This window comes from Aspergillus pseudoviridinutans, assembly GCF_018340605.1.
Source record: "Aspergillus pseudoviridinutans IFM 55266 DNA, scaffold_3, whole genome shotgun sequence".
Taxonomy (NCBI): Eukaryota; Fungi; Ascomycota; class Eurotiomycetes; order Eurotiales; family Aspergillaceae; genus Aspergillus; species Aspergillus pseudoviridinutans.
Genome location: NW_025091283.1, coordinates 168,374 through 181,167, shown reverse-complemented (window position 1 = coordinate 181,167; position 12,794 = coordinate 168,374). Strand labels below are relative to the sequence as shown.

At 49.6% G+C, this 12,794-nt stretch overlaps 3 protein-coding genes across 3 annotated transcripts; 2 read left to right on the top strand and 1 right to left on the bottom strand.

Annotated features, from left to right (window-relative positions):
- Nucleotides 1-4,221: 4,221 nt before the first annotated feature.
- Nucleotides 4,222-5,733, top strand: Asppvi_003808 (glycoside hydrolase family 71 protein; the record flags this gene model as incomplete). The annotated part of the gene is made up of 2 exons (XM_043299765.1): nt 4,222-4,376; nt 4,446-5,733. The coding sequence occupies 2 exons, from the start codon at nt 4,222-4,224 to the stop codon at nt 5,731-5,733; spliced, it is 1,443 nt and encodes a 480-aa protein (XP_043155700.1).
- A 1,166-nt stretch (nt 5,734-6,899) lies between these two features.
- Asppvi_003807 (DUF2786 domain-containing protein) lies at nt 6,900-8,111 on the top strand (the record flags this gene model as incomplete). Its single annotated transcript, XM_043299764.1, has 1 exon — nt 6,900-8,111. One exon carries the CDS (start codon nt 6,900-6,902, stop codon nt 8,109-8,111), a length of 1,212 nt encoding a protein of 403 aa, XP_043155699.1.
- Nucleotides 8,112-10,110: 1,999 nt separating this feature from the next.
- Asppvi_003806 (uncharacterized protein) lies at nt 10,111-11,005 on the bottom strand (the record flags this gene model as incomplete). Its single annotated transcript, XM_043299763.1, has 8 exons — nt 10,111-10,243; nt 10,300-10,380; nt 10,466-10,484; nt 10,557-10,582; nt 10,644-10,667; nt 10,721-10,738; nt 10,794-10,913; nt 10,974-11,005. 8 exons carry the CDS (start codon nt 11,003-11,005, stop codon nt 10,111-10,113), a joined length of 453 nt encoding a protein of 150 aa, XP_043155698.1.
- Nucleotides 11,006-12,794: the final 1,789 nt, after the last annotated feature.

Below are 12,794 nucleotides of genomic sequence, written 5' to 3'. Positions count from 1 at the left end.
TCAGCCAACCCTCATGGGTATCTTGACCAATTACGAAGTTGGATAGTGGGTTGCCAGGCGCAACTGGTTCAAAGATGAGATGGGCCCCAATAAGCTTCAGCAAGAAAAAGTGGAACAGTTCCACTGTCTCCCTTCTTTATTGGTGGATAAACAAAATTGACACGACGTCTATGAGCGTTGCCCAGCAAGCATGCACTCACCCTCACCAACTCAAGGAACACAGGCAACAGTCTCATATCTTATTCCCGTACTGGCTTCCTTCGTGGGGGTGACGAAAGTCAAGACAAAGGCAGGGAGCTCAGCCACCTTGGCCATGGTCACGTTCCCACCCAACGTGGCTGTGCAAGGGGTAACTGTTCCTCCTCGATTCTGAAAACTCCAATTCACCAAGAAGATATGCATAGCCTTGCCAACTCTTTCCCGCCATGCCCAAAACGAGACGCCTACTCCGGGAGGAAATAACATACTCTGTCGCAAAGGACAGTGAGGTCAATGTTCTTCATCGACTTAGTTGGCCCAGTCAAGAAGCTCAATTTTTTAGTCTCCTCGAAAGCAAGCGCAGCTGGATAAGAGGCATTGTCGCCCATCACCTGAATCTCCGATCAGCCAACGCGTGCCAAGTGGCCGATGTTCGAGAATGGCTTCATGGAAGTTTCAATGTTTGCGTCCCTGTCACAATCTCTGAATGGAATCAGAAGCAACAAGTTGGAGACCGAGTCCTTGTTCGTTTTCCTTTGCCGTATCGTATCGGGGAGAATTTTCGACCTGGAAATGGGGACGAAAAGGTTCGATGTGAAGCAGGAACGTATGCCTGGTTGGAAGAAAATTGTCCCGATATACCAATTCCGCGACTTTATGGGTTTGAACTGGCTACTGGGGAGACTGTATGAGATCTTTACGCCACTGAGACACTGGTAACTGACCTCMAATCTAGTTTACCCGGATTGAGAGCCTCCCCATCTTAACTTCGTGGTTGCAACGCTTGCGCCACCGCGTGCTACATCTTCTCGGCTGCTCAGTTCCGACCAAGTATATCCGTCATCAAAGAAGAAACGAGGCGCCCGAATGCGGTCCGCTTAATGTTGGCTATTTGTTAATCGAGTACATCGAGGAAGCCAAGGGAAAGATGCTGTCATCCACCTGGACGTTGAAACAGGATGATGTGAGGTTACGGACCAACTTGTTCCGCGATCTCAGCAGAATATACTTGAGTTTATCGAGGACACCACTCCCAAGAATCGGATCGTTCGTAATCGACGACAGGGGGTTCCTATTGCTAAAAAATCGCCCTCTGTCTCTTGGAATTCAAGACTTAGAAAATGAATGCATTCCAACAGATATGCCACGAGACTATACGTATTCAACAGTCGACGCATTTGTGGTGGATACCTTGTCTTATCACGACAGCCGGCTTCGCAATCAGCCAAATGCTATAAACGACCTCGCGGACTACATATATCAAACGTCATCTCTGACAACGATGCGGGCAATATTTCCACTGTTTTTCAGTCGAGATCTCCGTCGCGGGCCATTTATTTACTCATTAACAGATCTGCATCAGAGCAATATTTTCGTTGACGAGAACTGGCACATTACATCACTTGTCGACCTGGAATGGGCATGTTCTTTACCCATTGAGATGGTCCAACCTCCTCACTGGCTTACGAACATGGCTGTGGATCGTATTGTGTCTCAGGAGTACAATGAAATTCGAATGGAATTCATGCGCGCCCTTGCTACTGAGGAGGACGTTTATTATTCTCATGGCAATAATAAGGACTCTTCAGCACCAAAAAAACTATCACTCATAATGGGCACAGCTTGGGACAAGGGGACCTTTTGGTATAGTCTAGCTCTGTCAAGCCCCACTGGACTTTTCGCAATTTTTGACAAGGAGCTTCAGCCACGATTTGTTGATAAATGCCCTGATCACAGTGCCTTTCATCAAGTTATGCCATGGTACTGGGAGCAGGATATTGTGACAGCGTCAACACGCAAACTTGCAGACAAAAGAGCCTACGACATCCAACTTCGTCGCGAATTCGAGGACGAAACCTATTCGACATAGGCTTAGCACTTGTCACTGGTTCGGACCTCTGCTAGAGCTCTGCTGATTTTCTCTCTCAAGGCCCTGTTGCACAGCTTCATCCAATAGGCGCAGTGCCTTTTCGTTCTTGATCCTATGCCTCTTGTCTTGGGCAGCTTTCGCCGAGGAGCTCAGTTGTTGAATACTTTTCACATCCGCTCTTACGCTAACGATCGCCTCTTCTCCCTTTGATCCATCATTTTGGGATTTATCGGCCATTGCGGATGGTCTTCGCAAAACACGTAAGTAAAACCTAAAACTTTAGATTCAAGGTTGGCCTTCGCACCTTCGATTGTTCGTAGATGTTCGTTAGATCAACTGATCGTTGTGATTGTACAAACTATTCCGACTTGTTAGTGATGCCAAGGCTAGGGGAGGTTTGGAAGTGAGAACTATTATACTGAAGTAAACTCGGAGGATCCGCCAAATCTGAGACAAAAGAAAAAGAGCTCGCGATCTCAATCGCCTTTAAAAGTAGCTTCCAGCCAGGTAACCCCTGTCCTCTGACTCCATCAAACGGAGTCCGAGTGCCCCAATAGGTAATCTGTGCAGCTACCCATGTCCTGCAAAGCCGTGTTGGAGTCTCAAATCACCATACAGTGTTACCTGACAGAGGGTGTAGGCCTTCTAACCTGGCTGTGAGTAGAAAGCACTACTCTCCCAATGTAAGCTTCCCAGTCGAGCCGGGGTCAATACACGACTTCACTGCAGTAGCTGCTTTCCTTTGTCTGACTTAGCTGCATGTTTTCCAATCGCAGAGGTGCTAAGGTCTGAGCACAACAAATAGGTAGGCGTGACCGCCAGAATCCGGTTCGCGAATAGGCATCCTTGTCACMTTTCCGTTTCTTATCCCGATTTATCTCGAATAGGCGCTACACTCTGGCTACCAGTGTCTCTGGAGGAGTTCTGACTCGTTTCTCACCTGGCAGGGCACCAGCTGCATTATTATCGTCTGCCATCCTGGCAACTGAGAAATTGATTGGCTGAACGGGGATGGATACCTTGGTGCTCCTTGCTGCCACGTCAGCTACGGAAGAAGTTCACTCCGAACGCCCACGTGCAGCGGGTTCAGACTGAGCTTTTGGCCGACAATGAGGCTGCTTGAACCTCCGCTTGATAAACACCCAGGTTTTCCTCCGAAAGTGTATCGTTCGAGTCCCATCTGCATCTGATATCGTATTCTACAACATGGCCATGCATACATTAGCTCAAAGCCTGCTGCAGCAGCTCGACATGCTCCAACTAACACTATTACAACTCGAATTTATTGACAATCAGTTCTGTTCCACCGTACAATCTAGAGGCATAGCAAATTTCACGGTGATTTGTTTTCGATGGCCAAAGCTTGATGCTTATAGCAAGTACGGATCCCGGAAGATCTGGCAGTGCGGCAGCGCAGGCACGATTTCAGCTCTGAGAGAGGACGCTCAAGCATAGCTATATATCCCTGTATTCAAACGCCTCTTGTCATAAACCCTAGGAGGTATCAACCTACGCTACCCGGACTCGTGTTTTCCGACCATTTTATGCTTGCTTAATATGCTGGAGTTGCCTGACGTCACGATATAGCATACTCAGAAACCTTCTCTTCCGTACTACAGTACCCAAATCGGCATTAGATAGGCGGCGCTATCTTTAGCATATCTATACAAGGAATTGGTAATCTCTACTGGATATGGAGGAAATACCGTAGATGGTTGCTACGTATTTTCAATGATCCAGTAGGACCACCAGAAAGTTGCGCGCTATATATCATTATGGAGAGCCCTATCCAACAGCAACTGGAGCTGCATTGCACTGCCCTCTGATTGTTGGTACCCTGATTAAAGTTGAGAGTAAATCAGAAAGTTGATGCGTGTGTATCGCGCGTGTGGAGGAAAAACTGGCCCCATTCACTGGATTGCTTTGTTGCGCCATACAAGGTGCCCCCCCGAATGAAAATCCCGAAGTCGCAGAGAAAGAGAATGGAACAAATCCGGAGGCTGGACTCATGTGACAGCGATGAGGAAAGGTACAAAACTAGACGACTCTGTGACAGAAAATCAGTCCTTGCAGTGACTGCTGCAATGCCAAAATATGTCGATGGATCACTCCCGCAGTAACGCCATAACCTCCAGAGACATCTACCGTTATCCATGCCTCTTACCGAGACCAGTGTTAAGCATCTCTGGCATCTGTATGAGGTTCGCCATTATCTTGTTGTGGGCGGTCGTAATCCCAGGGAGGGCGCAGGCTGCGGCTGTCTTCGCCCACTTTCTAGTGCGAACCACTTCCCGAACACTCATCTCCTGTTCTAACGCACTCCATAGGTATCAAACGCAGCTAACTTCACAATCACTGATTGGGCGGATCACATAAGGTTAGCGCAAGATGCCCAAGTGGACGCCTTCGCACTGAATATCGCGGCCGATGACGCGATTAACGGCCATGCATTACAACTGGCTTTTACTGCAGCTCAGAGCGCGAGATTTAAGGTTTTCTTTTCATTTGACTATGTCGCCCGTGGGCCCTGGAATCAACATGATGTGATTGGGTTGTTGCTGCAATATAGAATGAACGAGGCCTACTATTGCGTCAATGGACACCCATTTGCATCTACCTTTGAGGGCTCGGAGAACGCAGAAGAATGGAAAAATATCAAAGCCAGCACAGATTGCTTCTTTATTCCCGACTGGTCTTCACTAGGAGTCAAGGCAGCGTTGGAAAAAGGCTATGGCCTCGTGGATGGGCTCTTTAGCTGGGCCGCCTGGCCGTCTGGTTCACAAGATATGAACACGCAAGTGGACATGTCTTATATGGAACTTCTTCAGGAGACGGGAGGACTTGCCTACATGATGCCTGTCTCCCCATGGTTCTATACAAATCTGCCCGGCTATGGCAAGAATTGGCTTTGGCGCGGGGACGACCTATGGTATGATCGCTGGCAAGAGGTCTTCTCTGTCCGGCCCGAATTTGTGGAGATCATTTCGTGGAATGACTACGGTGAATCTCATTACATCGGACCACTTCATCAGGGCGGATATGGGGTATTTAAAACGGGTAAGGCGCCATTTAATTACGCCGAGGGCATGCCGCATGACGGATGGCGGATAATACTGCCATTTATCGTCAGTAATTATAAGAATGGTAGTGCTGCAGTGAAAGAGGAGTTATTGGTCACATGGTATCGCACAACTCCCGGAGCTGCGTGTGATGCGGGTGGAACTTCGGCGAACACGCGTAGTCATGGACAAATTGAATTGAGCCCTCAAGAGGTGACTAAGGATCGTATCTATTACTCCGCCATACTTACAGAATATGCCGTGGCCGAAGTGACCATTGGTGGCGTCACACAAAGCGGGACATGGAGAAGCGAACCAAGCAGTGGCAAGGGGATCTATCACGGGAGTGCACCGTTCAATGGTGCAACGGGAGACGTAGAAGTCACTTTGTGGAGAAGGGGTAACAGGGTTTTGACATTGAGAGGAAAAGCGATTTCTGGAAACTGCCCCAACGATATCCAGAATTGGAATGCCTGGGTTGGCAGTGGCCGAGTCCCCTGCCGCTCATCAACCACCTCGCGCGAGATTTATCTCCCTTCCAACTCAGCGGACGTCTCACAAATTCAAGAAGGGTATCCCCAAGCCCAAGGGAAACCAGGCAGATGATGGGCATGTGCGACACTTGTGGCTGGGTTGGACCTTAACGGTCCATGAGGGTTGGGACCGATCGAAATGTGGGCGCCTGTTCTTGCAGAATACCGCGCACGCCAATGGTAAGGGCGGCGCCTGTTTCACCAGCTCGGAGCTTTTCATTGCTTTGAAGCGATCGCATGCCTCGATCTTTAGCCATCAACTACTTCGTATGACCATTAAATTACTCCAGTCACTGTGTAAAGTCCAGAGATCATAGCGGCATCCACATTTTCATCCAAGATATCCTTGGGGAGCCATCCGCAGCAGTAGTGAAAGGGTCGACAAGCAAGAAGAGAAAATTGACCAGCAGTCTGGTAAGCTCAACTGCTGTCTCTGAGTTATGTACGGAGAAGCTACACTGGACTCAGGTCTGCATGGGCCGATGACAGACCAGTAGTTGCGGACTCCCATCAAGCTAGACACAGGCGAGTGACTTAGCTTCTATTAGCGTAGGAATTCGAAACATCTCGATCCATCGCTCAGCCTCAGCGACTTGCGTACGAACGTCATCACACGAGGAGGCGTGGGGATTGTGAGTGCAACATGCGATGTCTTGCAAACGGTGAACACTTAAGTGCTAACAACTTTGTTCACGCGAAGTCATTCTCAGTCCTGCTAGTCCTTAGCAACCGGAGCTTAAGATTGACTAGCAATAAGAAATTGATGACTGGTCCAACAATTTCTTCTTTTCTAACCAGCGGCGAATGCTCAACCAACTGCATACGATCATTATTGATGACAACATCCAGATGGCCTAATCAATGGGACACCCTGAACTGTCCAGTGTGCGCTCAGTTGTCTGGAACTTGGATTTGAGATACAGAGACAGAAATGACAGGTGATCTGTTTGTAGCAACAGAGCGAACACTACCCCTAGCATGGCTTTTTGCTGTTGGCTCAAGCCTATCTGTCGGTTGCCCGGAAGTGGTCTACTGTCGTGATAACAGTTTCTGTCTAGGTAACAGACACCTGCAACGCGGACAGGTTGCACGCATCCTTAGCCCCAAGACTAGGGCAGATTAGGGGCCACTCAATAGTCATATAACTATTCAAAAGCCCGTCCCAATCCGCCCTGTGGCTTCGATGCACAGACGCATACATTTATCTACCGTTATAATATACATACAACCGGTCAACCAATGCCACCCCCGGAGCGCGGCCTTGCTCGGAAAGAGCGAAAATCAAGGGCACCGCTGCAGAAGGCAACTGTGACCGAAACCGCCCAGGAGCGACCCAGAGAAGCGACCGAGACCTTGGACCGAGGTATCCTTGAGAAGATTCAGAAATGTCTAAAACGAGCTGCTCATAGCAGCTCCACGGAGTCGGAAGCCAAAGCCGCCCTATTTGTCGCCCACAAAATGATGACCCAGTATAATGTCACCCAGGCGGATCTATTGGCTAGCGAACTTGACAAGAGCAAGGCAAAATATGGGGGAAGAAGTGTGGTGTCCATTAGGCATACTGACTCCTCAAAGCGTGTTACTAAAGAGAGCTTCGTCGGCAAGGTGGCCAAGGCCATGTGCACTTTTTTCGATTGCAAATGCTTCTCAACAGATTATGGTTCATCCATGCAATGGACCTTTTACGGTATCGCGGAAAATACAGTCGCAGCGGCATCGGCGTTTGAGATGGCCCATAATAAGATCCTTGACTGGGCCTGCTCCTACAAAGGCGGTTCGCCTACCTTTAGCTATCGTATCGGCGTTGCCGATGGGCTGGTAGCCATGGCCAACCGCGAGAAGAAGAGAGAGCTTGAGGACGTAAGGCGAAAGGAGCTGGATATCGTCGCCGCCAGAGCGATGGAGCGCCAACAGCAACTTGATAGACTCTACACCCTGCCTGCACTAGACATCAACCTTGTTGGAGCCAAAGCCKAGGATAGCTTTTGCGGTGATTTCTTCTTTGACGACTCCGACACCCTTTTCGAGCTTTTTGATATTTATGAGTCTAGTGACCGCGGGGGAGAGGCCGACTTTAACGAGAACAACAAGAGTGCTATAGACACTATGCGAGGCGTGGATGACAATATTGAAACAGTCATCAAGCAAGAATCTTATGGAATTTCTGGCCTTGCCAGTATTCCCCTGTCCTCTGCTGAACAGAAATTGTCTGCTTCTTCATCCGCCCCTACAACGAATGAAGATGCATTGCCCTCACCGTGGGCGTCTGAGATGCAGCTGACGCGGTTTCGCGCCACCTCAGAACAAATTGCAGATGACTTCATCAAGGAAAACAACATAAAGCTATATCACCAAAGGTCACGTCCAGTTACGGCTCGAGACGCCCACGCTTATCGGCAGGGATGGGAGGACAGTTCGAAAATTGACCTCCGTCAGCGACGCCTCGAGTGAAACCGTTGATTGCTCAGTCTGCTGAGATTTATGGCCTCTTTCCTTCTGCCTTAACTTCCACTATCATATTACCTTCACGGAGCTTCCTCTCCTGAATCTTTAAAGTGCATGGTCGATAACCATTAAGGATACGTGCGATAATACGGCAAACGCCCAGAGATGAGGAGAGGAGTGCAATTGAAGCAGAGATCGTTGTGCCGTTACGAGAAGCAAAGGAGTACGTACAATAGGGCTGCACACTGTTTGAATGCATAAGAAGAGGATATGCCTTTTGGTTGGTAATTTGAAGTTCCCTGTGGTAACTGAGGCGTACAGTACGGCAAGGAAGTCCCTCAGCCACTGGAGCCTAGGTGTGTACTCCCTTCACCATTGCGGTTCATTTTAGCAGTGGGATACTGTGCAGTGTCGAGGACCTGAATAGCCCCAGGAGGTGTAGCAGACAGATACTGTGAAGTAAAAAGATGTTACAACCCACCGATGCAGAAAGTGTTTGCGGAGCACTTAGAAGGAAGCAATCAAGTACTTTAGATTTCCCCTTACCCGTAAGAGCGCACGAAATAAGTACTCAGTAGCTTAATTATACGTCAATTCCAATAGAATGCATCGAAAGACAATAATCGACTACAGGGCGTGATTCTGTGGTTAGTCCGCGGTACCCAGAGGCAATGACTTACAATACTTCGATGATCTCATTCAGGGATACTTAGTGAGTGCGTTCAGAGAATTTTCTACACCGCAAATCAAAACAGCGTCACCCGCGCCTTCAGCAGGGGTGGTACCTTGATTTGGATTGGTGTGGCGTGAGTAAGGGCCGCATGACACAAGGAGCTGCCCTGAAACTGGAGTGGAACATAGCACAACGGCGGAAGACAAGACCGATACGGAGGATAACTATTCCGCGCTACTCGCTGCACTTTAGAGACTAGCTAGATGTAGCCGGATATGTCGGATGCATTTTTGACTTCAAGTCTATCCTAGAAACATCAAAGCGCAGTTGCCGTGTGCTTAGAGTTTAGCCCTAGCTCAGCATATTGGGAGATTCGACATCTATGACACCGCTGCCCTTTCTCAAATTCTCCCTAATGAATAGATTTTTTCCTATGTTCCCTTCCGTTGACAATTAAAACTGACGGCGAGCGCTATTTGTGACTATTCTACAATGACCGTTTCCTTTCTATGCGGGCTACTGAGGCTCATGTCGTCCCGTAATGACGCATAGGCCATTGCCATGGTTACATCGGTGGCGCCGTTCTCGCCGCTCGTGTTTTTGAACTCTCTCGCTCTTCGACAATGGGCCCACTGCACTTTCGGAGAAGCCCGCCCTGTCTCCACATGACGCCCAAAAGTTTTCCAACAGTGCTCCAGCAATAGCGAGCGGCTCAGATCAGCATGCCACTGTGACGCATGAGCATCCTTTACGTTAACTGGCTGGGTGAGTCGGTAATGTTGTATCAACGTCCATGCAGGCAATATATCGGCATTGCTTGGGCACAGTTTATCGCCATTCCGTAGACACGATCGACGCAATGCGAGATCCGCCGCACGAGACCACGGGCGCTTGTGTCCACCCCTGACACTAACCGGTCGGGCCATCCCCAGATGGGCGGCTGGGCAGGCCCACACACATGCTTCTTTCACGAATGAAAACAACGCCGAAGCGCTAACAGTAGTGCACGTCGCTCGCCAACAGGTACTTTTGATTCCATTGTCTATCCGCTGGAGCCGAACTTTGTCCGGCCAATCAAGGAGGCGCAGGTGGTTGGCTAATGGGTTAGCAAGCAGGCCAAGAATCTAGATCTTCAATGGCTGGACTATATGAGGGGAGACCTGGCGGCGCCATATACATCCTGGCCCAGCCCCTGGATAAGGGCCAGTAGAAAACGAGTGCCTGAGCTCGCACTTCACCCTACGCTCCACCCATAAACGCCATTCTGCAGATGGCAACGATTTTCCTTGAGATAGGAGCTACCGAAAGACGCACTACAGGACATTAGTCCCGTTACACATCCAACGACCCGCCCTCGTCAGGTGATGGTAAGCTCTTCCCGTTAATGATCTCCCGGGCCTCCGCCGCCCATTGATTTAGCTTCCTCACATGATCCCACACCTGCTTCAGGTAACTGTCCCGTGCGCTGGCGGCGATGATCAGCTGTCAGGTCGTCTTCGCTGCGGACGCGTCTGGCCATACCTGTTCTGTTCCCGGATTTCCTTCAGTTGGCCCTGTATGTCCGTGATCTGTGCCACGATTTGATCGGTCTCCTTTCTCTGTCTGTACGAGGGTAAGAAATAAGCCCATTAGACACCACCCATGGAAATGCTAGCCAAGCCTTAAACCGGCCCCTTGGGTTCCGTACATACCGCTCAAGGCACGCCCTTGAGTTGTCATTGGATGGTCAGTCCAATGTCTTCCTAATCAGTCAAAGGGAAGTCCCAGGGGCCTTTTACCTGGTGGTCGCGAGCGTTCTCCATTCCTATTAGCACTGGTTAGCATCTTGGAGACTTACTCTCGGAGGGATCTGCAGGGCACCTTACTCTACAAGTTTAAGAGCTAGTTGGCTGCCTTCCGGTCAGACTCACCAGGGGTATGGAAATTCTCGCAACTCACTTACTGGATCTCCTCCCTGTAGCTGGGAGATTGTTAGTAGCAAGGCACGCCGCACCATTAAACGGGGGGTGACTCACGTGAAAGCGTCCTCAGTTTGGTTGATGCCTGATGGATCATCAGACTGAAATAAAGGCGCGCGACCTCCGGCTGACGAGGGCGAGTTTTGCCGTGGGGCGAGCTTGCTGCCTTCTTTACCGCTAGAGTTACCATCTGAATAGTCCTAATGAGGGGCCGCATTCACAAAGTCCATGATATACTCGACCCACCAGCGGGAAATACGGTCAGACATGGCTTTGTAGCGTCCCTCGGACAGACACCATAGGATCTATACAGATTAGGAAGGCGTCACAAACGATGCGACACTATACTTTAGAGCCTAGGGCAATGGGAGTGATGCCTCACTCACAGGACTGTTACCAGGAGGGCCAGGGATATAGTACAAAAAAATGTGAAAGTAGAATTATACAGGAACCTTAAAAACCTATGCCGGGGTCTAACTCCAGGCTTCCCAGATGTCCATCATCCATTATAAAGCTCATCCATCCCTCCGTAGGCATGTCAGCGCCTTGAGGCAGCTGGCTGGCTTGAGGAGCATAGATATCACCCAGCACCGGCGCAATGTTCTGTTTAACCGGCGGCTGCTCCGGCAGCTGCGGCAGCTACAGCACAGCTGACAGGATGCTGCTTGCTCTAGGAGGCCCAGTGGGAAGATATCCGGATCCAGCAGGGGGAGGAAGCCGCTCCACTAACATTTGCAGACAGCCAGCAATTCTGTCCTAGGTTGCTGGCGGCACTGAAGGCGCCATTGAATGCGCTGGCAGACGGTTGGACACAGCGCTAGTTTGAGATAGTGGTATAGAGGCTTGAAGGTTGGGCATCAGAGCAGGCGGAGGCCCTGTTAACAGTTCAGCTGATGGAACTGCGGGCAAAGCAGTTGGATTTAGCTGCACTGCAGCGTTTATCTACCTGCTCAGACCAGTTGCTGTAGATGAGCTACTGAATAGGACAATGCGTGTGACGGAACTTTGCACACCCTGCATCGAAGAGCGTCCGGTGGTGTTGCTTTAAAGATTGCTGGTGGGGAGTGTTTCTGCCCCCGTCTCCACTATGCCAGCATCTTTCCTATAAAGCCTTATATGCCTCTCCATATTCTCCTTCTCCAGTCTCCCTCTTCCGCCCAGGTTCTCTATTTGTATGTCCAAAGATGCCGGCCACTTAACAGATATCTTGGTTGGAGTAACAGGGGCTAGTATTCCTTCACTTCACATCGCAGAGGCTCTGTGTAGCGGTATAGCACTCTCAAAAATGTTCTCCTTGGTGACCAGTCAAAACAGCTTTGGATCCAAGTGCTAGTGCTCTTATAGTTCCCGGAGGATTCTTCCAGTATATTTAGGCGGCACGCGCTCTAGTATAAGTTTAAACCCAGTGACAAGATCTATGAAAAGTTCAGTAAAATGAGTCACTACCTCTACTACCTCTGGTGTCTGCCGATCCCTGCTGGGCGCCAGTCATTCAAGCTGTCATCTGTCAGTGGGACTTTTCAAGTAAGGCAAGGAAGGATCGCCTACCACGGCTCTAAAGTTGGCTTTGGCCGCATGGCCCTTGAGAGTCTCTTGTGCTGCATCATCATCTAGTTCTAAGGCTTTGTCCAGCGCCCTGGCCCGTGAGTGGTTGCCTTCATCAGAATAATCCAAATCATCACTCTAGCGCAAGGATTGGCGGTCTGGTTGATGGTGAGAGGGGATATAGCACTTAGTAGGCATCACAGGAGCACGAGACTTGGTGGCGATGATTAGGCGTGACTGAGCTTAATAAAGGAGGTAGCCACAGAGAAACAAAACAAAAAGCCTGTTTACTATCAGTATATGATGCACCAAAGGATAAAGGAAGAAAAAACACAGAGGAAGTAAGCCTCCTCTCTACCACAGTAAACTACTCTGGTTCACCAGGGGAAATTAAATGGTGAACATGGATAAACATACACGCAGCCCTTAATACAGTAGCATCTGAGCAGAGCTAGCCTATTTTCATTTATAAACCTATATCTAACACCACTACCACTCCACTTGCCTCCAGCC